General features: G+C 34.1%; 1 protein-coding gene across 1 annotated transcript in view; it reads left to right on the top strand.

Annotated features, from left to right (window-relative positions):
* The first annotated feature begins 4,821 nt into the window (after positions 1-4,821).
* CALB1 (calbindin 1) overlaps positions 4,822-17,606 on the top strand; it is a 20,724-nt gene continuing 7,939 nt past the window's right edge. The window contains 4 exon segments of the mRNA XM_007446317.1: positions 4,822-4,900; positions 5,395-5,471; positions 9,257-9,331; positions 17,570-17,606. The exon segment at positions 17,570-17,606 is cut by the window's right edge and continues 53 nt beyond it. Of these exon segments, the coding sequence (XP_007446379.1) occupies positions 4,822-4,900; positions 5,395-5,471; positions 9,257-9,331; positions 17,570-17,606 (268 nt within the window).

Raw genomic sequence — 17,606 nt, 5'->3', positions numbered from 1 at the left:
TCTTTTTCTAAAACTTGTGACACTCAGAATGAAATATAATTCCTTCCAACTTTTGCCTAGCCAGCCCAGAATTCTCTGTGACTAAATCTATACAAGTTTTTCAATCTTTGGGAAAATAATATCAGATGACAAGATGATGCTGATGAGGTATCTTGCAGAGAACACAAGTAGGTAAAACAATGAACTCCTCCCAGAAGGCTTAATTCATCTATTAAGAACACTTCTAGGGAATTCCCTGGTTGTCCAGTGGTTAGGACTCTGAGCTTGCATTGCATGGGGCACGGGTTCCATCCCTGGTTGGGAATTAAGATCCCACATGCTGCGACATGGCCAAAAAAAGGACACCTCTATGAGGAGCTATGATGCTAAGAGATAGTGATTTATTATATTCCACAAGCGATTGAACCCTTAGTGAAAGATTTCTCGGAGTTTTCTTTTCTGAATAGACATTAAGTAAGCATTCATTAAACCTGGGAGGTTCAGTCTTCCAATTTGCATAGTGAATTGGAACCACAGTAGCCTTAATATGAATGGAGATATGGTAACTCAGTACCATGAAATGGGAAATGCATTTTAATTACCCCGGGGATTTTGTGGGGGTTTTTTTGCAAACGAATTGCTTCTATTTTTATGACAATATTGGATCATGAACCCATTCACCTTAATGTTGAGTAATGAGGCCTATAAAGCAGGTCATAAAAATGCTTTGTTTGCAATGCTGTTTTTAGAAACTCCAATCTTATGGAAAAATCACTCTCATTAAAAGCTTGTGTAGTTCTTCAAGAATCCTAGAAATGAAGGATTCCCATGAACTTAAGAAGATCCTTCTCACCTTAATTAAGGAATCAAAGGATTTGAAGACAATAGTAAGAATTATTTCTAAATTTACTTCAAATCTATATAAAACATACACTTCTTTGCTGGTAGCATAAAGTAGAATTTAATCTAGAAATGGCTGAAAATATTCTGAAAAGAGACATTGTAGGTACAATTAGGTAACACTCTGAGACAATAGACCAATAATAGTTTCAAGGAAAAATATTTTCTGTTGACTGATATTTCTGCTATTTTATATATATATATATATATATATATATATATATATGATGAAAATCTCACCTTAGAAAATCAAAAGGTAACTTTTAAGAATAGTGAATGCAAACTAAGAGAAGACTAATAACATATTTTTACCCATTAGATTAGCACAAAATTTAAAGGCAATAACATTCATAGCTAATGAAGATGTCATCCTCACACTTTGTATGAGTTGCTACAAATTGGAGAAAATAGTCTGGAAATGTGTATTAAAATTTAAAGTATGCACAATTCTGAACTAGCAATACTACTTTTGGGGACTCTGCCCTACTGTAATTAAAAATACACATACTGGGAATTCCCTGGCCGTCCAGTGGTTAGGACTAGGCGCTTTCACTGCAGTGACCTGGGTTCAATATCTGGTCGCCTGGTTGGGAAAATAAGATCCCTCAAGCCAAGGGCCAAAAAACAAACAAAAAAACAAAAAACAACAAGAACAAAACACACTTGTATCTAAGATAAATGGATAAAGGTGTATGTTGCAACATTGTCAGTAAAAAGAAGAAAAAATAAAAATAAAAAAATTTTAAAAAGCTAGAAATAACTTGAATGTCTATAATTACAGTTAATCAATAAAAATATTATTTGACTATAAAAATTATGAATTAGATGTTGATATTAATATTGGAGGGATGCCTTTGATTTAATAATAAGAAGTTACAGAGTAATATAAAGAATATAGTCTCTTTTCCGTGAAAATTAAAAAAAAACATATTTGTGTGTTGTAAAAGCATGGAGATTTTAATATTGATTGCTCAGGGTAGTGGCAGTACTAAGAGATGATTTAAAAGGGGGCTTTAGATCTCCATAATCTACATTAGTTCCCTCAAAAGCCATTCTACATAAAAAGAAGTAAAAAGAGTGTGCTTGCTATTTGTACACAGCTCCAAGAAAATCACCTAGTCCTTTCCCACCCTAAGCAAATCACCACATGTAAAAAATGTTACGTGGAAATTCTGAAGTCTTCTTAACTTCAGCAAAGCAAATTGGAAAGGAGCTGGCTTTTTCATATGCATCTTTAAAAATTTTTTTCAAGTTGTCATGTAATATATTTTTTAACATCTTTATTGGAGTATAATTGCTTTACAATGTTGTATTTGTTTCTGCTGTATAACAAAGTGAATTAGCTATATGTATACATATATCCCCATATCTCCTCCCTCTTGCATCTCCCTCTCACTGTCATGTAATATTTTTGAAACTTAAAACAATACTCTAAAAAAGTTATGGTGGAACTATTTAGGAATTTATACCACTGTGTGTTGGGTGGGAGGAGGGTGTCAGGGGATGTTCAGGAAGAAAATTATTTGTAATTACTAAAAGTAATAGAAGTTTTAGTTGTCTTTTCATTGGTTTGTTCAATTCATGTTCCTTCATTTTTTTCCCAGCAATTTTCCTTCTCTCCAAACTGTACCCAAAGTCTAGACATTGTTATCTGTTAGGACTAGAAAGGGTCAGAGTGCTTCCTCAAATTATTCTATAGTCAATTCTTTCTCATCCTGTCTTTGAAGTGATAGCATTTGCTTCCAAGTTCACATACTATATTTTTTCAAACAAAGTTCCTGCTGCTAATATAGTGGCAAACTAGATTTAGGAATAGTCTTCCAGAATTTATGAGCTTGCACAAGCTATTGGTCTTTCATTCCCATGACCATTTCTCCTTGTAACCAAAAGTGCCCACCATGAAACTAAGTTTTCTCTGTGCTTGTTATCTAAGAAAAGTTAGATAATTTAAACTTCAACTCTCATACATGCAGAAAAATTAGGAGGTTTATACATACATAGTAGTTTGTGCATACCTCCATCATATCTATTATGTCATGTGTACGCATGTGACTATATCCCCATAAATCTAAACTTCAATAAGGCAGGCACCATGTTTTTTATTTCATTATTTTCCAGTGTCTAGCAGAGTGCTTGACATAATAAGTACTAATAAATGTTTATTGGATAAATAAAAGTATAAACAAATGAATATTTAATGAATGCCTATTTAGTCCAAGAATATAGTTATTTACGTTTTGTGTAAAATAGTAGTAGTAGTATTGTTCTGAGGCTGCATAACAGCCTCAGAAACTAAATGTGAGAATCATATAAGGTAACTAAAGTGAAAATAATTTGTGTACAGCAAAATACTATGGAAGTGAGAACTCCATTGAGAAGATTATTGAAATAGGCCACAGATCCACTATTAGGTAGACTTACAGTCTCAGAAACATAAAATTGAGGGTTCTCATTCTCAATTACACAGGTTAAAAAATAGAGCTTGGTGAATTCACTTTAATTCACTTTAAATCTATATTGGCTGTATTTGAATTTTCTCTTGTTCCTTAATTTTGCTCTTGTACCATTCTAATCAGACACTTAAGATACATCTTCAGTGGACCTTGAGGTTTCAAAATATTCAAAACCAAATATTTTAGAAGTATTTAAGTAAATAATAAATTATCTAAATAAATTATTTATTGTATTAAAATACATAAAGTGTTCAGTTAGGTTTTTTTTTCCCCCAACTCTGATGGTAACTTCCAGTTTCTGAAAAATTCTTTAACAGGACTTGCTTGGCATAGCAAAAAGAAAAGATATGTGTGTTCCAGCCACTGAGCAAGGCCTTGGCTGAGTCATTAACTCACCTAGGTGTGAACTTGGACCAGATCCTTGGTTTCTCTTTTTTTAGTGTGCTCACTCTTTCTAAACCCAAAGGAGATAAACCATAATATCCCTGAAGATTACTTCCTTCTCCTAACATTTTATGATTTTATAGTTTAATTCTGTCACTTTCCAATTACAATTCTACTTCAGGTTAAAAAAAAAAGAAACATAATCCTGCTTTCTCATGTTGGCAAGGCTTGTTTATATAAACCATCTTAAGAAACATTCATGTGATGGTCCTCACAAGCACAAAATAGAATAGTTATTGATATCAATATATTCCTTGTATACACTAATTAAATTAATCTAATATTTGCCAAACTTTCACCTGACTTTGTTCAAAATACTAAAACATCTTGGAGAAATCATGCACATACACACACACAATATAAGTATCATTTATGTGGTTCTACCCATCATTAGCTTTCCTCTTCCATCTGAAAATCAAAACGTCTTTATGTATGTTGTTTTACTATAGTATTCAGGAGTAAGATACCTTTTGGACATAAGAATGTGGAGGGAAATTAGTCTGTTTTCAGCATCCAGCCTCTGAGCTAAGGATTTCCCACCACCCACTGTTTTCTACACTTCAAAACTACTGCTCCAACTAACTTTCCTGGGAGGAGAGGAGAAAACTGGAAGGGAGGGGAAGAAGGTTGGTGCGAGCAAGAGGCGGGATTGAGGAATGGGAGGCAAGAGGAGGCGTGGCCCGGCTCGACTGTCAAGATAAATACTGAGAACTGGGTGCCGGCTGTGGAGAGAGAACTCCGGAGGAACGCCAGAGCTTAGCAGCACCGAGGACAGCGCCTGGCAGCGCCTGCGCTCTGCTCTTCTTCCTCCAGCAGCCCAGGATTTCTTCTTTACACACACACACACACACACACACACACACACACACACACACACACACACGAACACACTCTACACTTTTTCTTCTCTACACACACACACACACACACACACACACACACACACACACACACACACACACACACACCCTGAGGTTCTCACCCCACTTTCGCCCTGACATACTCACACACACATATTCCACGCAGACACACACTCCGCTATACAATGGCAGAATCCCACCTGCAATCATCCCTGATCACAGCCTCACAGTTTTTCGAGATCTGGCTTCATTTCGACGCTGACGGTGATTATCTTCTCTCTTTTGAAGAACCTTGTCCATGCCCTTTCCCTCCCTTTCCCCTTCCCTGAGGGTCCTGATCTGATTATCCCTCATTTCTTTTCTTTACTTCTTCCCGCACCTCCCTAATCTTCTCTCTCCATCTGGCGGCCAACCATTAACTTTAAAGTTTATGTATTGTTTCTATGTTATCCGAAAACCGTAAACTTTTATTCTCTAAGAATTGTACTCATAAAAAGGGGGGGGATTTAGGGACCCTGCCCCCCAAAGTTTCTACGGCTACACTCAGCATCCCAACCATCCTCCTTTGCCCTTAGTGGGTCTAAATGTTGACACGCCGGGAGGGGAGCACTGCTGCGCCTGTATCCTTTGCGGGTTAATGAATATCGAGGCAAGAGAGAACCTCTCCAGTGGCCAGAAAGATAGCTGTTGTGGAAATTGAATGGGGAAGAAACTCAGAATGAGATGTCTGACACCTGGGTGCCTCTTTGTCTTTACAGGAAGTGGTTACCTGGAAGGAAAAGAGCTTCAGAACTTGATTCAGGAGCTCCAGCAAGCGCGGAAGAAGGCTGGATTGGTAGGTTGAAGTTTGCAAAGGAGTGAAAGGACCTTCGCCCTTAAATAAATAGATATTCTAGCATTCTCATAAAGAGCCAGCGAAATCAAACGGTTTCCAGGAATGTAAACATTTATTTACTGGGAAAGGGAGAAAGGGTGCCTTTCCAAATTGTGTAGGGAGAGGGAGAGGGAGAGGGGGAAGGGGAAGGGGGAGAGGGGGAGAGAAAGGAGAGAAATTCCTTAAAGGGAAAAAAAACGTACAATATGAAATCAGAGCTTTTAAAATATAAATTCTATACTTGTACTTTCTTTAATAGTGCTTAAAAGGAAAGTGTGGGTGAGATCTTTTAGCAGATCACCACCTCTTCGATTGAGTTCAGTTAGGTAATTTTTAACTTCTCTTTAACAGCCTGTAAGTGGGTAGAAATACATTTCTGCCCCTTGGTGGTCAGGAAACAAATCTGCAGATTATGGATCTCTTATTCTATTGCCAATTATTATTCTTGTAATGTTGATGTGGTTGGAGAGATGAGAAAATGTCCTGTCTTGACCTTTCTCTCTGGGAGAAAGTTGTACAACTTTGCAACATAGCAATGAGCAAGGAATTTAGCAAAATGGGGATTCATTTCTGTTGAGAAGGAGAAAACCAAAAGTTAGAGATGTAAAAAGTAATTTTAAGAACGTCACATATTTTAAACAAGCAAAGTGATACTCTAATGAGAAGCAATTAGTGGTGTTTTGAAAATAAGCTATATTTGTAATTTAAGCCATTAGTTAATTAAACAAATGACAATTTTTACTAATTATGAACGACTTCCTTTAGGCATAAATTAACCTGTTAAGAAGAGATATTGTCAGCATAAAAATAAAATATGTCCAGCTTTAAAACATAGATGAGATGATTACATAGAGGGAAATAGGTTAAGAATCTTACTAATCTATTGTGGTTTATGTAAGACTGCATTTCAGAAGGCAATGTTGGATTTGGGCTAGAGAGATGTTACCAATCTTTCGTCTTTTTGACTATCGTTAGAGATTTTACATTATAGACTATACATATATATATCTTTAGAGGAAAATATAGTTGTGTGTGAATCCTTTAGCAGATCACCATGTCTAGCATTGAGTTATATATATAATAGTATACATATATTATATATATATATCTGTACATACAATTTACTAATAATTCCCTTTTTGTTCTACCTAAATTGAAAATTGTGTGATACACATCTCTGTACAACATATTCAAAAGAATCCCAGAGAACACTAAAATATATTATGAAGCATTAAAATCTATCAATTGCTAAAATCCAATGATTTAAATCAAATTGATTTAAAACCAGATAACACTCTGGAAATTGTTTTACCCAGATTTAATAGTACATAAATTTGAAAGTATAATAGGATGAGATCAAATAAAATTGAAAATGTTTTATATACTTTCTCCATTCCCTTCCCCCACCTTATACATTACCATGTAAATAAATTCATGCAATACTATCATTATAGCTCTATGTATCTTTGACTAATAAAACATTTTCTTCCACATTTAAAAGTATAAATATTTAAAAATCTGGTTGGAAAATCTTACCTGACATAAAATTTTTCATTAAAACCTTGAAAGATGCTTCCAGCAGCTAAATGATTATATTTTAATTGTTCTGGAAGTAATTTTAATATTATTTTCATTTAGAAATTCTATACATGTTTTCAGATACTTCTTTTCCTCTTCCCATTTTAATATTTATACTCTTTGCAAACAATGACTTCATGTTAGAGTTTTAAAGATTTTAGATCTTAATTATTTTTTTCTACTGCCAAGTTTCCAATTTTAGAATATTGGAAGCTGTAATTATTAGATTATTATACCAAATTTGAGCACAGGTACAGGATTATATCAAGTTGCTTAATACCTTGATTATTGAATATTTTTTGAATTATGTAATATAGGCTTTGAATAGTTAAAATCTAAATCAAGATATGGATTGAGAGGTTCATGTAGTAGACAAATATTTCACTACTGACCCCATTGTACTAAATTTACTTTTATATTTTTTCTTCTCTTTTTTTAGAACTTAAAGGTTGACCTTATAAACCCAGTTTCTTTGCATTTCTAGCAATAGGATAACAGATTTTACTGTATTAATGGAAACATTGTTTGGCTTATATTAATAATGTGAAATTTCAAAAATTTCAATAATATTAACTATAGGTGAATATAACATTAATGAAATATAACAACCCAGTCTACTTTCAGAGCTACCATTTTTCACTAAACATAGTTTTTAAGTTTGCATTTCTTTTTTATAAAGCTTTAATTTGTTATTATTATTATCATTATCATTATGTTTTACACTGTTTAAAACATAAATTTGGACTAGAGATATACACTGTTTTAAGTTTACACTTTTTTGTTACTTTAAGATATGTGTAAAGAACATAACTGATAGTCACACTATTGCCACTTTCACTTTCTTACAATTGTTGCTGTAATAAAATAAATAAACTTTAATAAATACAAGTTGAAATTAATCCATATTGGAAGAGATTTTTAAGTCTATATTAAATTGCTTAATTACTATTTGTTACCTCAGTTCTACTAAAGATATTTACTTTTAACCAAAGCAGGATTTTGTAACACTAGTAATAATAATATTCAGCCTCAATACAGCTGTCAAATTATATCCCTAGAGCAAATGTGTGTGATAGATAATATCACTATCTTGTTAGTTATGATAAAAACTGAGACCTTAATTTACTTTTCCAAGGACACAGAATAGGACACTCATAAAGGCTGACCTATTTTACATAGGCTTCAGTTAATGCAAGAGGGCTATTTTAAATGGGCTATGTTGAAGACTCAAGGGTATAAATCCAACTTCCTGAATACTAGTTCTATGTTCAGGTTACTAGTTTACAGTTCAGAGCTCTCTAATCTGGCAATATGTGAAGAGATTATGTAAGCAGTAGAATACATTGGAAAAAATAAGTCAAATGAGATGAAAGCATTCACTTTTTCACTCTTAAACATGTCTTATGTACATAACTAAACAGGAGAGAGAACATCATCTTGGAAAAAAAAATGGAAACAAGGAAACACTGAAAAACTACTCCCTAAATTACACTTGGAGTCAAAGATCTTAAGCATATACAGTCAGTAACCAAAATAAGGTCATCAGTATTGTCTGTCTCTAATGAAAGTGCAAATTGATCAAGTTATTTTTTTTTTAATCTGACACATATTTTTCTGATTTTTAATTTGTAAGCAAAGAATGTTTCCAACTACTTCCATGCTGGAAACATTCTTTGCTTACAAATGAGTTGCTCTTGAACAGTCACATTATTTGCTTGTCTGAAAACACATATTTTTAACTTCCATGGATAAAACATGCTATAATAAAGAAAATGTTATAGGGCAATTAGTGCAGCAATATAAAATAAACTTTCCAGAAGCAAGCAATGTTAAAGTATTTTCACAGTGATCATTATATTTAAATTCACTAAATGTTATGAACTGAATGATTCTGACTACATTCTCAAAGGATAACATATTCTGAAAACTAATAATAGAAGATAAATCATAGTGATTGATTCAGAAATAATAATGTCATTTGAAACCAGTAAAAACTGTATATCACTTGTATCTTAATTTTCATGAAAATAGTTAATCAGTATGCATAATTCTGAATGGTTCTAATTCCAGTTTTTCTTTACAACAAGTTATTACACCATCACAAGCATGTTTGTTTGGGGGTTTTTTGTTTTTTGTTTTAAGTCTTACCTGCTTTTTTATAATTTTAGGAGTTATCACCTGAGATGAAAACTTTTGTGGATCAGTATGGGCAAAAAGATGATGGAAAAATAGGAATTGTAGAGGTAAGGAACTTATGCATTGTTCTCCTATAGTTTTAATAAATGAGATTTTTGGAGTTGTATTCAACTCAAACATGATATGGCAAGACCTGTTCCAAGAGGTTTATTTTACTTAAGTAACATATTATCTTTTGTTCAGAAATATAAAATCAAAAACTGCTCAGAAATTAAAGAAACCTAAGAATTTGCATAATCCAAAGCTGAAATTTAATACATTATGAAACTAAGACCTGGAGAAGTGAAATGATTTGCCTTTGACTATGTTAACTGTTTGCTGGCACTGGTGCAGTTAGAGGCTCAAGTCCCCAAATTTTGGATGAGTACTCATCCCATTACATTACCCAGATTCAGTTCAATAAAACACCAACCAAGTACATGGTTCGTTGGTATTTCTTATTGTTTAAAAGTGTAGACTTTTCTGTTAGAATACAAAATAAAGTATTTGCAGTCCCTAAATGATATCATGGCAAAAAGCTGCATGCTGGTTTCTGAAATTCCATTTTAGATTAGCAGTTGGCCTTATAAAAACATAAGAACTTAGCTAAAGTCAGTGAATATTTTATGATGTGTTATAGGTACAGATTTCTTTTGAGTCTTTAAGAGTTAAAACTCTCGGTGTTAAATCTTATCTTTTGACAATGACTTTTCCTATTGAGGACAACTTTTTTTTGTCTATGAATCAAGGAGGCAAAACTTTGACTATACATTAATTCTTCAGCCTTCTCAGATTTGTGAAACAGCTGTTGCTTCCCTTACTTCTACTTCTATAAAATCTAGTGTCTCAGCTACTTTCTTTAGCTCTGCAACCCATTAGAGAAGTTGAGTGAACAACTTTGTCCAGAAAAATTAATAAGGTCATATTTTAAAATATACCAAATACAGGCATAATTATGTTATTTATATAATGTTCTTAACATATTAGATTGTGAAGTATTCTGGCTGTCAACAACATTTAGTCATAATTTACCTTGGATTCAGAGAACTAACCTGGTTTTCAAATAATTGATCTTATAGGACACCTGTGATGTCAATGTGAAATACACTTATTTTTAAACACCTACTACAAATAGAGTTAAGGAAGAACATACTATTATTATCTTTGTAATTAAAATATTTCCCTGGAGTATACACTTTCCCCTTTGCCCATGTGTAACTCATTACTATATAAATAGATAAATTAATAGTAATGGGACTTATAGACTGACATAGAGGCCAACTAATCAAGATATGAATCATCAAGGATAAGAAAATAACTTTGAAATTAACATAAATGAGATGACATAAATCTAATTATTCAAAACTAGTGGAAATTCTAAAATCAGTGAAATTATAGATGTGGCTATTTCAGAGTTTGGCATACTTTATAATTCTAGCAGAGGAAAGACTGTCATCTTGTATTTAAAGTATTTCACCTTTAAGAACTCCAGTGGGCTCAGCTATTTATTTTAATTTCTTCAGTGATACTGGGTTGTAACAGTAGCACAAAAAGCATGGATCTGATTCACATGGATTCTACATTTTTAAAAGGATAAGATGGATGAATCTGTTTTGAATCTATATTTTACTGTGTATGATATGGTATAACCATTTATGAAGCATTATTTGAGGTCTAATTTGGATGGGAGACTAGGAGTCACTAGCAGATACATTTTCCTAGAGGTTTGTTGCAAGAAATTTCCCCAGATATTTGAGAAAAGAAACTGTTATAGGAAAGAAAAGATTTCTGTATGAGGAAAGGTAGAGAGAAATAGGTAACAGAAGTGGATGAAGTTAATGAAGACTGAAATGAAGACTTGAGGAACTTGTTATAACAATAACAGTAAGAAAAAGAATTTTCATTTATTTGTATACATTACACAATTTATAGAGTGTTTTCAAATATGTGATCTCATTTGATCCTCATTATAACAAAATAAAATAAATACAAATATAAAATCAGCATCTAATTTATAGTTGAGGAAACCTGTGACTTCAATAGAATTTCAGCCATTTTCCTTTAAATTACTCAGCCTTTTTTTACAATTAATAATCCATACATTTTCTGCATTAAAAGAAAATATTTTCAAGCTTCAGTTCATTGATTACTTATGGCAAGGCTTAAATTTAGCCTGGTTGAACAGGGATGCACAAAGTATTGAGAAGTTATTTGACCAAATCACTTGAAACATAATTTGGGAAGAACTTTCAGATCAGTGGAAGCAGAAAGAGATTAAAGGGAGAGAAGTGAGACACATAAGAATTAATTAGAAAGTTTAAGTATTCCAGGACAGGGAACTTTTTGTCATATGGGACCTGTGGGAAAAACTAGCCAAGATTTCTCATTTTAAGGATAAAGAAACTGAAGCCCAGAAAGGTTGAATGATGTGTCCAAGATCCCACTGGCAGGGAGTGACAGAACATTTATACAGGCCTATGTCTGACTCTGATTCAAGAATTCTTTTCATTAATCTGAGTTATCAGCCAAGACACAGAAGGAAGTGGGGAGGGTGAGTACTTGGAGAAGTGCAAATGAGAGAATCGGAGAACAGGGAAGAGATTGCTGCTATAGTTCATATGCATGTTGATTGTACTTAGCCTGGTTAAGCAGGAGGGACAAGAAAAAGGAGAGGTTCTGAAAAAATCATTGTAAAAAAGGAATTGAAAGCTACAGATTACATGTACAAAATGGAGAAAGGGAGAGTGGGGAATGCCTGCATTTGTAATGTGCTCTCTAGTGTCACCAGAAAGTTGTATTAAATAAACTTCATCCTTTCTGTTTTCCAACTTATATATCACTTGCTAAGAAATACTATATATAACAAGAAATACAAATACACAAATCTCAGCCAGCTATGAAGGAATGTAAAAACCCAGGTTTTCCAAAATATATAATAGTCTACTTACTCCCATCAACTCACATCAAGTACACTATCACTTCAGTGTTCAAAGGAAAAAGGGGTTAGATTTGCTTGTTTTGCCCACTTAGCAGGTGTACATATGGGCTCATCAAAATCTAATCAAAGTAAACCAAATGGTATTTAAGTGGCAGTCTACTTTCCTGGTGGAAACAGGCCAAATTGACTTGGCTGTAATTGAAATGTGTCGTTCAAAAGATCAGAAAATGTAGTGGTTAATTTTCAAACTTCTGTTCTAATGAAGTTGACTGATACTTTCCAACAACATGCTTTTGCTACCTAGACATGTAAAAATATGTAAAAAGAAGGGTAATGTACAGATATGCTTTCTTGTGAACTTTTCAATTTTATGTCTCCAAAGAGATTTTAAAATTCACACAAATACAGTTCGGTAATAAAGAGATTGTTGATACAAACTCAAAACAGGAGCACTGAAATTCTGAGATAATTTAACAAATACCGTGACAGTCAAAATGTTCTAAATTTATTCAGACTAATAGCTCTATTGCAGAGAAGACTGATTAAAATAGTTAAAGAGAGAGACTGAATGATTTAACAGATAATAGAAATTTCTTCTCTGGTGCTCACATTAAGTATAGATATTTCCTTTAATGGGATGTCAAATCTGCAAACTTTTCACCTGATCCCTTGGGAACTATGTGGGAAACTACCAACCTCTCCAGTCTATTGTGTCTCTTTGTCCAGGTCAGTGCATCCACTGGAAAAATAGATCTACAAGCTATTTTAATCCTAAAACTATAATAACCCTCCCAGGGAAGCAGACACTTCTCTAGACTTTCCTTCTTTTCAGCCATAGTGGGATTTGAGCATGTGAGTTTAACTATAGTAAATGTAATTTTTTTATAGCAGACTACTTTTCTACCTCAGAATTTGGGGAAATGACTGACAATAAAGTCTGATTTAAAACTTCATTCTGGATACATTTTTAAAAGCAGTTTATTAAGAAAACTTTTTGACTGACGATTTTAATGGAGGGTGATGGTAAAAGGACAAGGTCTCAAAATCAAAAAAGTCAGACTGTCTGATTTCAAATGTGGCTGCAACTATAAGCTATGTGATAGCAGGCCATTTATCTTCTCTGAGTCTCTGTTTCCTTGGCTGTGAACAGGGGTGACATATGAGTATCAACATCAAATGTGATAATACATGTCAGACAAATAGATCAACTCTGGCACACTGTAAAAACTCAATAAATGTATTTGCTATTATTATTAAAAATAAAAATATTTCATTGGAAAATCTATACCATTTTTCTGAATGTCAATCTTTTTCCCATTTTTATAACTTGTCAAATTCAAATTATTAAATTCCACCAGTCTTTAATTTGTACAAAAACATCATTTGCCTTTCAAATTTCCAGGTTTCCTGGACTCACTTCTCATTGGCTAGAAAAATATTTCTTTGGATCCCAAACCAAAAAAGTGAATGTTTTACTAATATTTGTTGAAGGAAGCTAACATGCACCAAGATTGTCTTCAAAAGTTATGCCTCATGTGTGCTTTAAGAGATATAGCTCAGTCACTTATATTTCTAGTAAAGTTACTTCATGTGTACTCTCCCAGCACCTAGCATGTTGCTTTGAAATTGTCTGAAAAAAACTTTTTTTGAAATTATCTGCCTCACTGTAAAGTTCTTACTATTGGTGACTACGAATCTCCAGCATCCAGCACAGTGCCTAGTAGATTCTGAATCATAGCCACATGAGCCATAGCAAGGGATTTCAACCTACTCCAAAACACAGGCAAGGGCTCAATTTTATGCCTAGGAATAGAAGACAGATGGTAAAGATCCCTGTCATGGGACAGGTTGAGTTCCTTGGGGAGCATATCTGAGTTGAAGAAAAGCAATGAGGAAGTTTATTAGGAAGTGCTCTTGGGATTAATACCTGTGGAAGGTAAATGAAAAGAACAGGGCTGGGCAGAGGGAGACTTTGGGCTGTGATATAGTCTCAACTTCAGTTGACCGTACAGTGAGCTCTGAACTGGGATGACTCTTCAGAGATGTCCCAAGTTTTCATGAGAGGGCTAGGTTTTATATACCCATATGCATCAGTCATAGAATTCAGCTTCCTTGGGGAACATAGCTCTCTTCAGCCCAGGTAATCTCCCAAAGAGACCTGGCAGTTGAGACCATAGCAACACTCCTAGCTCCTAAAGAGAGCTCTGGATGTCATATCACAGTGACCACCCCAACCCTTATCCACAACTCAGTAATAAGTTATTTGAATTATCTCCAAAGGAGCTTTATTTTCATTTATTGGAATCCTATGCTGACCCTAGATAGTCAATTGCCTTCATTCATTGGTTGAGTAAAATATTTACTGAAATTTTTGTAGGTGCCAGGCAAAGAAACAGTAATTAAGACACAGACCCTTTCCTGAAGATGTATATAGACTGATAAGGAAGACAGGCAAGTAGAAAATTTTGCTTCCCCACTCTCAGTGACAAGCAACAAGCGACAAGCTTCATAAATGAAGTTTTGAGAGATTCTCCTGTGGCAGCCACAGTTATCTGCCTGCTACTTATTCCCTTGCTTTTCTCCACTCTCTTCTCCAACCCATAATAAAGTTTTGAGAGTTTATAAAAAAAAGCAGGTAGGTAGCCCAAGAACTAAGAAATCACCAATAATCTTGGAACAGGTAGTACTGGATACTACTATGGACAACAGTGACTTAGCAAAACAGAGACAAGAGCAGCCCTACTTAACAGCTTCTATAAAAGACCTCAGGTACTTTGTAGATATGGTCTTAGAATTAACAGCTGGAGAGTTACTGCACCAGCTCTGAAACTTGAATATTAATTCATATGCATTGTGAAACACACCTTGAAAAAGATGATTTGAGGAATTCCCTAGCCATCCAGTGGTTAGGATTAGGCACTTTCACTGACAAGGACCCAGATTCAATCCCTGGTCTGGGAACTAAGATCCCACAAACCACATGGTGTGGCCAAAAAAACCCCATCAAAAAGCAAAAACAAAACAAAAAACACACAAAAGATGATTTCTTAATGTTCACTAATAGCCACATCCTATCCACACATATTCACTGCTTCTTTCTTAGTGACTAGTTTTCTTATTACAATGTTTTATGTGTTTAAGACTCATTTCTAATGTCTGTAAAATAGGACATCACTGTATTCAGTTTAACATTAACAGTTCAATTAAATTAAAAGATTGACTATTTTGCATGTAGATATAATATGTATTTTCTTATAATTAAACCAACTAGGACCAAAATGGCATGGGCAAAGAGATATATATTTATACTACATGAAGAGCAATTTTACCATCTCTATATTTGACATTCTAGAGACCTCTGAACTTTATGAAAGTTATATGAAGTTTAATTTTTGAAATAAAGATGGTTAAAATTTCCCTAATTTTACATGTGGTCATTGCTTACTAGCTCATTCTTTTATTTTTTCTGCTTTTATATATTTGCTGGATTTTGGTAAATAGAGTTTTTTAAGAAAAATTATTATTTTTGTTCAAAACAACACACAATAATTAGGAAAATCCAAGCAATATAGAAAATTGCAATGAAGATGGGAAAAAAATGCTCACTACAAATCATATTAAGTAGGTATTTTTAATGAAGTAAAATTATCAACCAATTCCAAACATTTATGTCAGGCACTTAACATTGAGCACCACACTGAGTATTTAGAGGATGCAGACAAAGAATAGTCTTTGCCCTCCTGAAGTGGATGGTCTATGGGGAGGTCCACCAAAAACTTACAAAGGGGTATCTGACAAGTTACATACCAATAAATAGAGAGTTGGCATTGGCTATTTCCTGTTTCCTAAATAAATGCTTGCATTAATGCACAAACAAACTAGTGACATTGTTTCAAAATAAATAAGAAAATGTTTTCTGAGTCATACTAAACATCCTAATAAGATGTCTGGCCCTGTCTCTTAGTTTCATCCCATTATTAGTGCCTATAAACTGAATGATTCTAAATTGAGATATTATTTCAAAGATCTAAAAACAAGATAAGTTAAAGGACATATTATACAGGCATAAAGAAGCTGAGATTACTTGCCTATAAGTTAGAATGATACATTTTATATTAAATTTTATATTTTTTAATGGACCTAAAAGGACAACATTTTTTTGAAGAGTGAGAGTCTTTCCTATAATTTGGTAGAACTTTCGGTGTTTATGCTGACCTTAAGGTTAATCTAGACGGCAGATTCTTGGTCTAAAATCCAGAGATGAGGGTTCATGCTCGTACTTCAGGGGATTTATCAGCTTCTGGAAATTAGATGAAATATAGTGTTGTAGGTTCATTCTTTAACGGTGAAGATATAGTGATTCTAACAGATTCTCAAAGTCATTTTGAACCCAATACATTTAAGAGACACTGGTTTCTATTTCAACTCCTTATTTTAGTGACAAGGGTGCTAAGTTCCAGAAATGGCTGAGGGAGTTGCTGGGGACCACAGCTAATTAGCAGCTGAGCCAGGAATAGAACCCATACCTTCAGTGAGGCCATCAATCCAGCTCCCTCCCTCCCTGCACACAATAGATAGATTATATTCATCTTAAAATGGGATCTGGAGTCCTTCTTTCCTAAAAAAAAAAAAAAAAAAAATGAGCATTGAAGTTACGAAATGAGATCTAAGGAGAAATGTCATAGGGTCACTAAATGGAGATCATCGAATAGAATTCAAGCCCTGGACTCAAGCAGCAGATGTTCTTTAAGCAGAAACCAAAAATTTGAGAACTGATATTTCCTATTACTTGTCAGTTTCCACTGTTCATTGTGAATTGTCTTTTCCATCTCTCTTTCCACTGTCTTACAATTGTCTTGAGTTTCCCTTCTTTTGCTCTCTTAATAAGCTTTCTCCTCAGACTTGGGAATGCATTTTTTCCTTCTATCCTTTCCACTGCATTCATATTTCTCATAGTTTCTTTTATTCTACATGAAATGTATGTCCCCATGTGTGCCATTCTGTGTGCCCTGAGAGGAACAAGACCAGATCTGTGGCACAGAAAAGATGAAGGGGTCAAGCCACCAGGATGAGTCTGCTTCTATGTCTAACAGATGAGAATTGGTCAAATAATCCCTATCTGAGCTTCCTATGCATGCTTGCTGTGGTCATCTCCCAGACCAGAGAACCAGTCACTCAAGGACATGCAAGCACTGGAAAACACAATGGCACTTTGTAGGGGCAAAGTATCAGAAAGGGAAAATCGATTATAATGTTTTTCCTTTCCTAGTTTTCTAGGTAATAAATCTATGTTAAGAAAACCTAAGAGCAGGAAATGTGAGAGACTTGCTTTCAAGCTCCTTACAACAACTTTTAAAATCTTTTCTAGTTGGCTCATGTATTACCCACAGAAGAGAACTTCCTGC

This window comes from Lipotes vexillifer, unplaced genomic scaffold (assembly GCF_000442215.2).
Source record: "Lipotes vexillifer unplaced genomic scaffold, Lipotes_vexillifer_v1.1 scaffold603, whole genome shotgun sequence".
Taxonomy (NCBI): Eukaryota; Metazoa; Chordata; class Mammalia; order Artiodactyla; family Lipotidae; genus Lipotes; species Lipotes vexillifer.
Note: the sequence above shows the minus strand (reverse complement) of the source record. Positions and strands in the feature narration are given on the sequence as shown.